General features: G+C 34.9%; 1 protein-coding gene across 1 annotated transcript; it reads left to right on the top strand.

Moving 5' to 3' along the window:
- The first annotated feature begins 2911 nt into the window (after nt 1-2911).
- Nucleotides 2912-15692, top strand: LOC311286044 (interferon-induced protein 44-like). Its single transcript, XM_084402068.1, has 7 exons — nt 2912-3075; nt 3165-3198; nt 13353-13554; nt 13710-13856; nt 13957-14128; nt 14417-14517; nt 14604-15692. The coding sequence occupies exons 1-7, from the start codon at nt 3036-3038 to the stop codon at nt 14769-14771; spliced, it is 864 nt and encodes a 287-aa protein (XP_084258194.1). The 5' UTR covers nt 2912-3035; the 3' UTR covers nt 14772-15692.
- The last annotated feature ends 331 nt before the right edge of the window (nt 15693-16023 follow it).

Genomic DNA, 16023 nt, shown 5'->3' with positions numbered 1-16023 from the left:
ATGGTGTAAAGGTAAGGACAGTACGTTACTAATCATATTACTGAGAAACACAAAGCAAGTCCAAAGTCTCAACTTTTAACCAACCAACCAATCAATCACTGGCTTTCATTATGCAATCAGTCAACTGTCAAATGAAACACTAAAGAGATTTAATTTACAATATATTTTACATATTATATATTATATTTAATTTACAAAATACAATAAAGTTGGTCAGTGAAAACATTGGAAATCTTTTCTTTGTGTTTTTGTCAGTTAAGGTTCAAGAGAATGAACAAATCACAGATTATTGATTTGATTGCATTTAGCAAAATGTCCCAACTTTACGATAAGATAAGATTAGATAAGATCATAGAGAGGCATTATCTGAAAAAACAGAAACTGTTTCATAACAAGTTTACAAGATCAGGCAGCATTCCAGTAAATGGAAACTGGAAGTAATTTGGAAGTAAAGCATGACTTGACATATTCCTGTCTCCTGCAGTTCACAAAATGTATTGGGCTCACAAAATACAAAATAACAGTTCAAATGAGTTATACAGTAGTAGCAAATGAGTATTCAATATGATGCATATAACGGGATGATGGTTCTACACCTTAATGTCTACTTTTGTGTTTCAAAGATGAAATTAGGGGGAGTAAATGACAAACACATAAAAAAAAAAGAAACAAAACTTTGAAGTGAATTATTCACTTAATTTTCTTAAAAACCTGAAATACTACATAAATTCTACAATTAAATACTATTTTACAACTGTCCCCATGTTTTCGGTCAGTCCTGTAGGCAAAGGCAAGTTTCAAATCAGTGCTTCTCCCGGAGACTAGCGGTAAATGAATCCTAGTTTAGCCCCATCTGTTTTAGAAGAGGAAGTTGCTCAACAGCATTTGTGAGAAGATCTGCCTGGACACATTTGTGAGAGAATTGAGCCAAGAGATCTTATAAAAAGCCAAGTGTCTCACAATCATAACAGACAGATATGCATTTGTATGCACTAGATTTGGTATTTGTTCAAAGATTACATGCAATTTGTTGGATGGTTTGTATTTATTTGTGAAATATTATCTTGGCTCATTTATTTATATTTGTAAAACACAATTTGTTACTCCACTGCATTTTCGCTCAAATTGACCTTTGTACCTGCACATTGCTTTCTGTTTGTTTGCGAGTCGAGTTTTCCTTTGCAAAGCAGATCGAGTTTGTTTGCAAAATGCTGGATTTGTTTGTTTAATTATGGCACAATATGAGGACTTCTTTTTTTCTCCTGTGTCGAGACATGAGCCAGATTTCAAGTAAGGAACATTTCTGTGGAACTCTTAAGTCATATTCTTATTACAAACTTATTCACTTATTATTAGCCAAATAGTGTCTTGGTTTGTTTAATCTGTAAGAAATGCAAGCAATTTAATGCTAAGGTAATATAACACTAAGTGTTGTGTTTTGGGGGATTTCTGAGGGTAAAATGGCTCCAGTTTATGTATGATTTATCCAGATCATGCATGATGGCACTCATTAGGCTTGTTTGAGATAAGCAGGTTCCACACAGAACCGTTCACCAGTGATCATCTGGTTTTAAGTGTTGTCCTCTCCAAAGTGTTTCCAAGTGCAAGATTTCACTGTAAAAAATTATCGTAATTTTAACGGTAAAAGACTGTAAAAATGCTACAGTGAAAAACTGTTAATTGGTTAACAGAAAGTTTCCGTACTATATACGGTAAATAACTGTGATAGATCTAACGGTACATTTAATGTAATTTTGCTGTAAAATACCGTTAAATTTACAGTTTTTGAAAGTGAAAAAGAACAACTCATTGTATAATTTACAGTGAAAAACCGTAAATTGGCATTCCCACAATTCCCTGTGTGACACTTCACATTTGATGTATTTTTGTTGAAATAACTGTTTCTTCATAGTTTTTTTTTTTTTTTCATTTTTTCTAATCAGTTATGTACATTAGGGTTTTATGTTACATTTAATGTTGTTAAATTAATGTTTATTGCATTTTTTTAAATTTCATGTGTTACCATGATGGTGTTTAATGTTTGTGTGAATGACACTATGCAGCTTTTATAAATTAGTATTAACCTTCTTGTGGAAGAGCTTCTTGTGATGAGCTTTGATTGATCATGTGACTCTCATCACTGCTGTGATTGGTGGTTATCAGTGTATTACAATGGTACAAAACAGATATTAATAGTTCAATAGGATGGTAAATTCACATTATATCAGATAATAAAATACAGTTTATTACTGTAAATTTTAAGTTAAGTCTGTAAAACCAATAACGTTGCTACCGTATTTTTGACGGTAAAGTTCTGGCAACCACAGCTGCTGTTTTTTTACCGTAAAAATCACGGTTTAATTTTTACAACCAGGCCCATTACAATGAATCCACTAATTACTCCTACACTGCCGTTGCTCTTCACTATCGCCAACTCACGATAACACAGCACTCCATAGTTCCCTCTGCTTTTATATAATTTTTTTTCAACAACTTTCATCTGTATTTTTTTTATTTAGTATTATAAGACAATGTTTTTTCCTTATATAAAAATACATATGAAATTATATTTAGAACTGGTTTATTTAAAAAGGTTACAAAGAGTCTGCAAGATCAAAATACAAATATTTTGGCTCTGTTCTGTTTCTTTTTTTTTTATAAATTTGCAAAGTTATCAACAAATCAGTTTTCTGCTTTGTCGTTATGGGTAGAGTGTAGACTGATGTGAAAATAATTTAAGCATAAGGCTGCAACAACATAATGTGCACAGTGCATCATTTAACTCATATTTATGGGTGGTATCTACTGTTTGAAAATAATATACATGTCAATGTGTGATCAACAGCATAGACAACTAAAAAGAACAAGAATGGGTGTGGGCATTTTTTATTATGCTTGTAAAAATGAAAGTGAAATTGAAATTTAGCCTACAGTATATAACGGCTCTGATTTCCCTTGCTTAATACAAGTCAACTGTACTCCAGGAGAGAGCTGATATAATTATATTGAAGGGGGTGAAAAAAAGCAAAAACAAAATGGGAGCTGAAGACTCAAAACCAGCGCCACCAAATCCAGGTGAGAGGGTCTTTCTTCCATATAGATACATTCTCAGAGAGATACTACTAAATTATTGTTAAACTTAATTGCTAAATGTGTTTCCATAGAACTGGATACACCATGGAGGGAATTTGACTGGGGGTAAGCCTTACATGTGCATAAGCTATTCTGTATGCAGACATACTTTATTTCGTTTTTATGTACAGACATGTCTTTGTGCACAGCAGTCAAAACACTGATCTGTTTAGATAAAACAGAAAATACGGTGTGGGGTGAGAATTTATTTCCCTGTAAAATATGTTTAGTGGAAAATTATACTTGGCCATGATAATGTCTGATGTAACTTTCTAACAATATTATAACATTACTAGGCAACTTGTATTAATTATTTTAGCATGGATATACATTTTACTTGTGAAAATGCCAAAAAGTAGAAAATTATCCATTTTATCCTCAGATGTTTATATCATTAATGGCAATATTGATTATTTTTTTGAAAATTATTATTAGTTATTTTTTAACAGGGTAATACTCAAACTTATAATAGCCTATTTATAAAATGGTTTCCTCATTTTGAGTGATTCAATCATTTTAGATATGCAATCTGAAAATAATAAAATAAAAACTGTATTTCATTTGATGAGTCTAAGTGGTCATTAAAAAAAAAGTCACTTCTTAGATGTTTGCAGTCAAAATTGACCGACCACATAAAATTAAAAAGTTAATGCAGAGCATCAAATTGTGGCTTTATAGGTCTACGTGATTATAGGTATATATATATATATATATATATATATATATATATATATATATATATATATATATTTATTTATATATATATATATATATATATATTTATATTAAGACTTACATTACTACAGACTTCCTTTCCTGTATGACAGTATGACAATTTTTTTTTTTTTTAAGGTAACATTGGGTACAAACGTGTAAAACCATCAATATACAATCAAACATTTATACAGACATACCATACCTGAGACAAAGAACACAACAAACAAAAAGAAGAAGAAGAAAAAACAAAAAAACATACATACTAAATAGAGGTGGAAAAATAAGAATATTAAGAGGATTCGGGAAATAGGTCATAATATTTACACAAAAGTTTTCCATTCTTCTTGTTCTTTACAAGCTTGTGTGATTTAAGAAGCATATTAAAGGGATAGTTCACTTTGAAATTAATTTTTGATATGTTTTAGCTTACCTCAAGGGCATCCAAGATGTAGGTGTCTTTGTTTCCGCAGTAGTTTCAATTTTGATATTTTTAGGTCAAACCGTTCTTGTCTGTCAATCATATAATGCAGGTCGATGGTCACTGTCTCAAAGCACAAGCACAGAGTCCAAATTAAAACAATTCCCCATCATAAGTACACATTGATGGCCTAAGACACGAAACGAGCGGTTTGTGTGAGAAAACGAACAGTATTTATATCGTTGTTATCTCTTGAAAACAGCACACGTCCAAATGATCTGACGGCGCGGGTGGGTATAGATATATACATAGATGTCGCCTTGGCTACGGTTTCGTTCCAATGAACTGCAGTAGCGAAGGCGACATCTAGTGTATACATCTATACCCGCCAGCGGGCGGGTATAGATGTAAACACTAGATGTCGCTTGGCTACGGTTTCGTTCCAATGAACTGCAGTAGCCAAGGCGACATCTATGTATATATCTATACCCGCCCGCGCTGTCAGATCATTTGGACGTGTGCTGTTTTCAAGAGATAACAACGATATAAATACTGTCCGTTTTCTCACACAAACCGCTCGTTTCGTGTCTTAGGCCATCAATGTGTACTTATGATGGGGAATTGTTTCATTTGGACGTGGGGAATTGTTTTAATTTGGACTCTGTGCTTGTGTTTTGAGCCAGTGACCATCGACCTGCATTATATGACTGACAGACAAGAACGGTTTGACCTAAAAATATCAAAATTGAAACTACTGCGGAAACAAAGACACCTACATCTTGGATGCCCTTGAGGTAAGCTAAAACATATCAAAAATTAATTTCAAAGTGAACTATCCCTTTAAGTTCCAAAATATAATGTTTAAAACATAAGGAAGACTTATTAAATGTCTGCTTGTGTATAAAGAACTTAGCATATAAGATTATAAAATTTAATACAAACTCCAGGGTGCCATCTTGTGGGAAACAAAAGTAACAGATAATATCTTTCAGGGTGAATGAGTGAGTTATATTTTTAGATTGGAGAAAGTGAGTACCCAAATCTTCCCAAAACCTTTTGGTAACTGGACAATTAAAAAATAAATGAGGAATGGTTTAAGTGTCCTGTTTACAAAAGCTGCAGCATGTGTCAATGTCTAGAAACTTAGCAACAAAACAATTTGTAGGGTAAATGTTATGTAAAAGTTTAAAGTGGACCTCTTTAGCTTTATTAGAGATACAGTATAATTTGTGAGGAATCAACCATGTTTTTTTCCAATTTATTTCACTTATTAAGGAATTCCAATAAAACATCCCCCTTGGAGCAATGGAGTTACTCTTTTGCAAATGTCGGCGAATATGCTTATTGTTACATTTTTTATCAGACAGTTCTACACCATCCAACATAAGTGAAATCTGTCTGATATCTTTGTTTCCATAGCTCAGATGATTTTTAATTAATTGTCTGATTCCGATAGGGATGGCATCAGTGATAGATTTAAAATCTTTAAAAGGTATTGGGAAATCATGAGCTTCCATAAACTGTTCATAAGAGAGCATGGTGCCAGAATCATCAAATTAGCAGAGTACATGGTTAATTCCTCTATCGAACCACTTAGGGAAGAATACTGATTTATTCCTAATAAGAATGTCGCTGTTGCTCCAAAGGAGAGATTTGTGTGGTGAGAAGTTGTGATTGAAGGATAATTTCCAGGCCAAGAGGGACTGTTGATGGAAGTTGGACAGTTTGATAGGTAGTTTATTTGGTTGAAAATTACACTTTAGAAGAAACGAGAGCCCACCCAGCTTATTAAAAATAAAGTTCGGAATAAAGAAAAAAATAGAATCAGGATTTCGAATGCACCTTTTTAACCAATTAATTTTGAATGTGTTGACCACATCTATAAAATCCAAAATCTCTAGACCTCCCTTTTCTTTAGGGTTAGAGAGAACATTCTTTTTAAGCCTATGAGACTTGTTCTTCCAAATGAAATCTAAAAAAGTCTTGTTGACTTGATTAGCAATTGAGTCCTTTACAAATAGAGACAAAGAAGGGTAAACAAAGCGAGAAAGGCCTTCTGCCTTGGAGAGTAATACTCTACCTAAGACGGACAAGTCTCTTTGTAGCCAGCAATTGAATATTAATTTGGTTTTCTGTATCCTATTCGAAAAATTTAAGTTCTGTCTAACTATAATATTTTTACATACATGTATACCTAAATATTTTACATTCTGTTTAACTGGAATGTTATCAATAGCAGAGTCACTACAACAATGAAGTGGCAACAGCTCACATTTGGATCGATTAAGCCTTACATTAATTAAACCAGACACAGAAGAGAATTTCTCCACCAGTTCAAAGACAATGCTCAACTGGTCCTTGTATGACAAATATTTCCTCCGTAATCTCTTGGTCGGCGTTACGTCACAAATCATGTGACCTGCGTAGCAACAAGCCGCCGCCATGTTTGAAGGGTAAAAGGTATCTATTCACCGAAGTTTTGCAGTGGATTACGTCAGTTATGGATACTAACGGACTACTTTGTATTAATGATGAATGATATCTGTGTATGCGAATGTATGTCGGTGATGAGAAGTGAATGTAATAAAACACTCATGTAAAGCGCTTTTGTGACAGATGTACCTTAGCAGCAATGTGAATGTGGGCATACCACATAACGTGAGTGCAAATAGAGCAGTAAATACAAATGGAACAGGTTATTCAGTTTACATTAGTCTGATACAGAGTTATTAAGTGTTCATGGCTCTGATACAGAGTTATTTAATGTTATTAAGTGTTCATGAGCTTCCTCACTTTTTGATTTGTTCAAATGTAATTCAGGTGTTGTTTACATAGAGTATTATTTTATTATTTAAAGTGTTCATGGCTCTGATACAGAGTTATTGAATATAAGTATAAAGTATTTCTTAAGAGATTATTGTGCAGGATTTTGTTTTTAATCCTTTGAATCAAAACAAGGTCTAAATGGGTGCACCACTAAATCAGGACTAAACCAGTTATAAATCAGGACTAAACTAGGTCTAAACTGGGACTAAACCAGAGGTCACTTAGAAAATACCCAATTTTAAAAATGTAATGAAGTAGAAAAGTACAGATACAGGCTCTAAACTGTAGTTAAGTAAAAGTAAAAAGTATTCATCATAAAATGTACTTGAGTAAAGTAAAAGTATCCAATGCAATCCAGTTTATTTATAAAGCACTATTAAAAACAACAACACGGTTGACCAAAGTGTTGTACAATAAAGAAAATAAATAAAAAATACAATAAGAAAGTACAAGGCAGTGGCAGATAAACACACGCTTTGTGCTGTGTGAACCAACACCTCTTCCAATCGCCTGGAGCCATTTCTCTCTCCTTTCTGGCTCAGTTGCCTCGCTAGGAATCAAATAATGGAGAGGTCACTCCTTTTTACGCTGTTGTTGGTGCAACCAACAGATAAGAGATACCGTTGTGTTGTGTTGTTGGTGCAACCAACAACACAACAGTTTTTCGACATGATTTGCAACCAAAGGAAAAGAGCTCGGCGCTCGTTTGTCTTCCGCTTCGTGTTGCTCAATGGCGGGCGCTTGTTTGTTTTACCCTTCGCCGCGGTTGCTATGCGCGCGCAGTGCATTATGGGAGTACAAGTCCCAGATGTCCGACCTCGAGAATCCAGCTTATATAAACTTCGTTTATTGTTCTAAAATCAAAGGCTTTCTCATTCCGAAAACTAGAAATGGCTGTTCATGCTTTTGTTACGTCTCGGCTAGATTACTGCACTTCTTTATATTGCGGTACATCCAAGTCTCAAATTGCTCGTCTTCAGCTTGTACAAAACACGACTCTGGAACGCCCTGCCTCTAGAGATTAGAACCTACCTGTTTTCTTTAGTATATTGATTATTTTCATCGGGTGGTTTTACTAATTTATATTTGAGTCTGATACTGCTATTCCTGTTTTATGGTTACTCTATGTTGCTCTCGTTTTTATTTATTTATTTGTTGTTATGCATGTTATATCTTCTTTTAATCATGTTGTTCTGTAAAGCACTTTGGTCAGACTAGTGGCTGTTGTAAATGTGCTATATAAATGAACTTGAACTAAATAAAGAAAACGCTGTAACGTTACTTATAGAAAGAAGCAGTTCTTTATTTACCCTTGCATCGTAAATAAGCAGAGATGATCCGAACTGCTTGTGCCACTTCATTCCAGATAGAGTTTATATGGCTACTGTCTATGGCTGTGTCCAAATTCAGGGTCTGCATCCTCCTTAGGATCCTTCCTACCCGGTTGATGGAGGAGGGGTCCTCCGACGACCGCAAAGCCCGGAAGTCGGTGTTTGTGAATTTGGACAGCCTACCCTTCTTTCACATATTTTCAGAGGAGAAAGGCCGCGAAATTTAAAAATACTACTGTTACTGTGTCACGAAATGTAGTTTTAAGAGTTTTTCAGTCGACAATGTAGTTGTTTAAAGCTCAAATCTGTGGTTTATTTATAAAGAGAGCGCCATTTTAAAAATGTTATCTGACGGTTTCGGAGTTGTGAGATCCAGGGATCACCGGGCGCTCAGCGCTCATGTACCCCGCCGAGAACAGCCTTGCCTCGGCTACGTTCTGACGTTCGCCGCTGTCAGTCTAGTGAGAATAATTCGTCTTGTGTTTATCTAACAGGCGATCTTTGGTTTCATTAATCTATAATTTGTTCCTTGGCAGATTGTTGTGGCTGAGGGCAAAGTGAAGTTTCATAACTTTATATATTTAGGCTTATTTAACTTTAACGGTGTAGCCTGCTGTATGTTTGACTGAATCGTTTACTTTATTTCTTGACTTGTAGCTTCTTATACCTTTTAAAAACTGAAATTTTACAAAAAGAGACAGGGTTGCGTCATTTTATTTTATATAGCCTATGTAATAATATGTTAAAATGTATACATTTACAATATTTATTATTGTTATTATAATAATATACCACTTGCGATTATCAATCTATTATAGTTATGCTGTTAAATTATTTTACTCTTCATAGTAACTATTTAACTTATTATTTTTTATTGTCTATATTCTGTAATTGATATTTCATATTCTATTGCTATTATTATAGTATTATACATAAACTATATGCTATTATCAATATATTATTATTATTATTATTATTATTATTATTATATTAGTACTTATGATATTATATAATTATACTTTTCATTACTATTTTATTTGCTGTATACTGTTTGTTTATTTTATTGACTAAACTATTTACTATTAGCCTACCTCTCACTTTATCTTATATTTACTATTTGCATTGCACTGTAGTTGTACCATATCATATGTATTACCATAAAGGATCCATCAGTTATCTTTGTTATTGCTAAAATCGGGTCAATGACAGAATATGCTTTTCCCACAATAAGAAAACTTTATTTAATTTAATGTGAAAAATAAATTATATCTCAGTATGGGGGTGTTCACAATTCTTATCCAAGAATGAAAAGCCAAATACATGACAAGCCTGAGCTTTGGCCATTCCTTATTAAAAATTTTTTTTTTATAATTTTATACCTTATTTTTTTTTGAAAAGCCAGTTTTTAAAAAACTTGCATCGAAAAGCATACTCCTCTCCCACTCCGCTACCGCTCGCTTCGTCCGCCATTACGCTCTGCCGAAAAGAATTATGGGATAGGTAGGACGGGAAAGGATCCACCACACCCATCCTTCCAATTCGGGGAAAAGGAGGACGTATTTGTGGGCCGCATTTGAAGGATCCTACGAATTTGGACAGCCTTCGTCGCTGCGCTGTGACGTAACATCCTTCAAATGAGTACTCCGAAGGATGTAGACCCTGAATTTGGACACAGCCTATGGATAGAGGTGGTGGGGTGGAGTTATTATTCTCCTTCTTCTTTTGTTATTTGCGGCAGACTACAAGCATCTAAGGCGTATTGCTGCCCTCCACAGACCACTTGAAGAACTCCACTTAATAAATTATGTACTTATATATAGTCCATTCCGATGCAAACATTTGACAACAACTTTTGTTGTCTCATAGTCCTTAACAATTAACAATTATTTAAAAAGTAATTGGACAGAGTATGCAAATATAGATGGATCAATGAACAAAATTAATAGAAAAACTTAAATATAAAGAATGGAAAACAAGTTTCAGATAATGTGTCATTACTACAGAGCTTGTGGCTATTTAATGGGCCCCTTGGATGGGTTGAGGAAAATGGTACTGGTAAAAGAGTAATATGCTCAGACTCAACTGCAGCTTTAATGGCAATAAAAGGAAGGAAGAGTAGAGCCGGATCAGATTTAATAGAAGAAATACAAGTAACATTGAATTGAATAATTAAAGCAACACCATGCAAGTTTTGCTCTCAGGGTTCCCCCTACAGTTGGGAAACAGTATTGTCTTCTACTACTGTCGTAAAATCTGTCATGGTTACACCTGGGGATACACGTGCATTTGTTGACAAGCTGATACCCCGAACTCTGCAGAAGGAGATCTCACGTCTTGGGCAGACTGCCTGCGTTGCGTGTGAAATGTCTTCATCCCAGGTACAGTGGCATATATTTCAGCATGTCATATATAATTTCATGGGTTTTATTTTTTTCAAACGCCAAAAGGTCGCGTAGCTCACATTTACAAGCCAGCGTCATTATAGTAGGATATACTAATTCAAATCAATGTTTGTGTGGTAGGTAATAGCCATATATCGTCAATATTATAATATCAAGCTACCATAGATGAATCTGCAAAGTTGAAAAATCGATTTGCATTATAGCCTGAGGCAAGACACTTTCACCAGAAAAATAAATAAACAAACATGACTATCAGCTTGCAGTCATTAGGCTAGTTAGCCTAAAAGATGATTTTGTCTGTCTAATTATCGATTATTTACTTGCAAGAATGTAGCCCCTACCAAACTTGTACACGCCGTTTAGACATAGGCTTACTTCTGACTTTTTTTTTTTGTCAATATACTAGTCCAACAGCATGACAGCCAAGTCAGCATCGGTCGGGCACCCCTCCTCCTCCTTTAGCTCATGCCAGCGAGCGAAAGCTGGACCAATATTGATCCTCGTCCGGCCTTTGATTTTGTCACTCTCCCTTTTTCTCTTCCTAGTCTCCTCAGTCAAAACCTTTGCCTTCTTCAGTTTCGTTGCTGCTTCGGCCATGACAACAACATACACACGTTATACCAGCCGGCAAACAAACGCTACGTGGGCTCTCACGTCCGAATTTGAGGAAGTGGGGGTGAGGGGGAAGTGAGTTATGCCGTAAAGTAGTGTTGTCACGATACCAAAATTATTGTTTCGATACCGATACCAAGTCAAGAATTGCGATTTCGATACTTTTCCTGAAAAGGGAGACACTCTCAAATATCATTGCTGTGCTTTATTTTAAAACCGGGACAACATTCTAATCATATAACACACTAATAAATGAACATAAGAACTGCAGATATATTAAACATTTGAACAAAATATGAAATATAAAAATATAAAAAATAAATTAGAGCAATGACATTCAAGGTAAAAAAATAATAAATTTAGCAGCATTATCTCAGTTATCATAAGAAACATAAGAGTTACCGGTAATAACTTTATCTTGATTCTGAACTTTGAATAAAAATATGAACAGCGATTATATTAAACAATGTTTAATATTGGTAACATATGATAAGCCTCATTGGTGATATATTTGACATATGGGGAGAGAGTTGTGGAAGGCTAAGGCTTATACTTCATGTTAAACATAAATATATAGCAGCAAAGACAACGTCGGCAGTGTTGACGGCAAAATAGGCTACAGAATATTTCGCTCTTTATTGACATGTGCAGTATTTGAAAATCGATAATATTTTTTTTAATTACATTTATATCTGCATTTATGTCAAAACCTAGAGACTTTCAAACATCAAAATGTCATTTATTAATATGTATTCGTGTCAAAATGACATCTTTTCCTATTCTATTTTGCCTGGAAATGCTTCCAACACGCTTGCGTGTCACGTGAAAAATAGGCGTCGGTTCTATTTCTAGCATGCACGCATTTTCCGCACGTGTCACGCAGGCAGTGTGTTAGCTCTAACCTGTTAACATGGGAGCCGAAATAAAAACGAACACGCCACGCAGCTGAGACGCTCACGCCACGCATCCAGTGTGTCGCCGGCCTTACAAATCTGGAACGTGGTCATTCTTAGAAGTATCGATACTATTAAATTTAGGAATCGTGACGTTTTTAATTTCCGAGAATCGCGATACTTTTGAAGTATCGGTGCACCGTGCAACACTACCGTAAAGCAGTCGAATTTTGTAGTTCTTTTTGTGCTCGGGTTACTACCCGAACCCCGAAGTTCCGTAGTGCCAGTAAAAGCGATACAGACCCCGTCAAGCTATGGCAGACACCGATTGTAAGTCGATGTACCATCACAAGAGTCATCGAAATATATTATGAAGGTTGAAAAACTACATGGTGTTGCTTTAATATGGGGAATACAGTGGGATTGCTTTGGGTTACAGCTCACATAAGAGTGCAAGGAAACGATTAGGCCGATAAAATGGAAAAAAAATAAAAAATAATAATAGTAATAAAAAAATAAACAAACCTGTATATACATTTTGAGTATTGGAAGTAAAGTATGGAAGGGTTGAGTGTAAATTATTCAGCAAGGATTAATAAAATGATTGCAAAAAGAATGGGAAGAGGGAAATAAAGGCAGACATAATTTTTTTCTTCAGCCAATAGTGAAAAATTAAATAAATATAGGTTTAGGAAGGAGGGATAGTGTGGTTATTACTAGACTAAGATTGGTGCACATTGAATTATGGGCTGGCATTGGTTGTAAAGCATCCAGATGACAGATGCATATGTGGAGAAGTGTCGAATCTTTCTATTCCTGTGAGAAGGTCTGAACTCAAAGCACATTTTTCCTATTGCTGTTTTACAGGGATTTGTCAAGGAAATAAAGGAGGATAAAGACTCAACTGAGTTATTTAGAAGTGCAATAGCTCCACTGAATGGCGTCCATAACTATGGCAAAATCACGTGGGCTGACAGAAGCTTTAAATGAAGTTCTGTAAAATGTTGTTTTCATTTGACAGACAAGAAGAAGCCCTAAAAAAAAAGCTGGAAAACTTCTCTCCGAGTTCTGAAGATGTAAAGGACATCAAGATTCTGGTTGCTGGAGAAATTGCTGCAGGAAAGTCCAGCTTTATTAACTCTGTTGATAGTGCCTTTCAAGGACGGATCACCACTAGAGCGCTAGCTAATTCATCTGCTGCTGGTTACAGTTTCACACAAAATGTAGGTATTTGTCACCTATACAGTTGCATGTTTTCTTTCTAAAAGACCTAGAGATGTCCAGTTGACCTACTCTTGAGCATTTTAGTTAATCATATGATGATTTCTTGGAAATTGTTTACAAATATTTATGCCTCTATATTTTTGGTCTTCACTAGCTCAAAGCATATACCATCAGAAGAGGGAAAACATCTTTGCCCTTCGTCTTCAAGGACATAATGGGCTTAGAAGCTGAGGCAATGGCTGGGTCACAACCAGAGGACATCATCAACACTCTGTATGGCCATGTGAAGGATGGCTATAAAGTAATAAACCCCTATATTGTGATAATAACATTTCGACATAAAGTTTGTGTGTGTGCAACAGGTTTGACGAATAACATATATTGCTTATTTCCAATCTTAGTTTGATGGGAAGCAGCCACTCACTCATAAGGATCAACATTACATCAGTGACCCCACCCTCTCCGATAAGGCTTTCTGTCTGGTGTATGTCATACCTGCAAATCTAATCCACTTAACAGATAATAAACTTATTGACAAGTTGAAGATCATCCGCCAGAGAATCAGTGATGAGGGTAAATCTGAATGTTTAATTATGATTTTCATTCATGAGTTCACATCCATAACATGAGAGAGAAGTGGGCATGAATTGGGTTGAATTTGTGTGTGTTTTTCAATGTGTAGGTGGAAAAAAATCCAGATACAATAATGCCAAGTGCAAACAGGGCATGTTACAAGGCTCAACTTTTCTGCTTAATTAATTATATCATGTAGATATGTACAACAAACTGCCTTAAATGTGGAAAAAAAATTGTGGAAAAACAATGTAAATAACCTTTACATTGCCTCTGCATTTGCTGTAGGGATTCCTCAAGTGGTTGTCATGACCAAAGTGGATGAAGCATGTCCGCTGGTCAAAAATAATCTAAGAAAGATCTACACCAGCAAGAAGATCAAAGAGAAGGTATGTGATATCATCCAAAGACATACACGTGTTTCAACTTATCAATCACATCTAATTGTCTGACCTAACATTCTGTTCCTGTCCAGATCGACTTGTGCAGTGCCAAAACGGGTGTGCCATTGTCAAACATCTTCCCAGTGAAGAACTACCATGATGAGATTGACACGAAGGGTGACATTGATGCTCTGATACTAAAGGCACTTGAAAAGATTGTTCAGAGTGCTGATGATAAATTGATCGACATTCAAAGCTAAATCACATATAATGCATTTGGAGTGGGTAATTCTTTGATTGTGATACATTTTCATTTTCACAGGAACATCATTTTAAGAAGATTGTGGTTTAAAACTAGCATTGAGAGGACTGTGTTTTGTATTTAGTTTTACAAATATGTACAGCAGGGTTCAAAGTCAATGAAAATCTGGGACTCTAAATCTAATGTTAACCTGGAAATTAATAGAAAGATTCAGAATTTTCTTTTTCTTTTAAGAAAAGTAAAGTTACAATGTAAAATCTTTCTACATTTTACAACATTAAAACTATTAAATTACACAAATAAGTAATGTGGGAATAATGCAGTGACACTTTCGTATTTTAGATTCTTCAAAACATTTATGAACAAAATAACTTTTGTTTATTGAGATCTGTTGAATAAATCCTATTTACAGTTTTTCTCGATTGTTTACACACATTTTCTGGTACTTGAGACACAATGACCACAACATGTAACTCATTCACCAACCCCCTGAGCCAATTCTGCTAAACTACAAGCACAATTCCTGCTGTACACTCAAATTGCAGTTCTAAAACACACTTTTTTCAAAACACTACACACAATTCTCTGCTTTTGGCACAATTTTCATGCAGAGAATCTCTTGTTTTCAGAAGGAACACACTGCCATTCAAATATGCACACTGACTCATCACATGGGCAAACACCCGTCACACAGTTTTACAATTAGCAATCAGAGCTTTAGCATAAAAGAGCAACAGGTCAGCTCTTCAATGGAGCAATGGATGCCAACATTGGATTTTTTTTTTATTACTGTAACTGTATACAGTAAATTCTTCTGTTGTTTTGTATGTAGACCACTGTATGTACAACTTTGTGTTGGTTGGGATGTACACTGTGTACATTGTTTTTGTGGGAAAAATAAAATATATTCGTTACCGTGTATTTGTGTGTTCTGAGTATACAAACAATATTCTCAGATATTTTACAACACACTTATGTATGTACTGTCTGTAGTAAGTGTAACACTGAACAAAAAAAGGCCTAAGTCATTACGATGAATGGAGAAGAAGTGTTTTACATTCATCATAGTGTTTTACATTGAGCACATCAGTGTTCAACTGGTTCTTATAAATGTCTATTCATATGATGGTTTGTGTGTGTCATTTGAAAACAAAATACCATTTTGAGAAGAAATAACATTGTTTTGAATGTAAAGTTTCATTTTGCAGGAGAATTGAGGGGTTTTGCCCATTGTGTGTGTGTTTTTGGAT

Source organism: Rutilus rutilus (genome assembly GCF_951802725.1).
Source record: "Rutilus rutilus genome assembly, chromosome: 2".
NCBI lineage: Eukaryota > Metazoa > Chordata > Actinopteri > Cypriniformes > Leuciscidae > Rutilus > Rutilus rutilus.
The sequence above is the reverse complement of the archived record's forward strand: the minus strand, read 5'-3'. Positions and strand labels throughout refer to the sequence as shown.

What these genes read in the sequence shown, in the direction of transcription:
- LOC311286044 (XM_084402068.1), top strand. Translation starts at nt 3,036, where the DNA reads ATGGGAGCTGAAGACTCAAAACCAGCGCCACCAAATCCAG. An exon ending in TGGAGGGAATTTGACTGGGG is followed by an intron (nt 3,199 to 13,352) that starts GTAAGCCTTACA and finishes TTCATTTGACAG; the next exon opens with ACAAGAAGAAGCCCTAAAAA. An exon ending in GCAAGAAGATCAAAGAGAAG is followed by an intron (nt 14,518 to 14,603) that starts GTATGTGATATC and finishes GTTCCTGTCCAG; the next exon opens with ATCGACTTGTGCAGTGCCAA.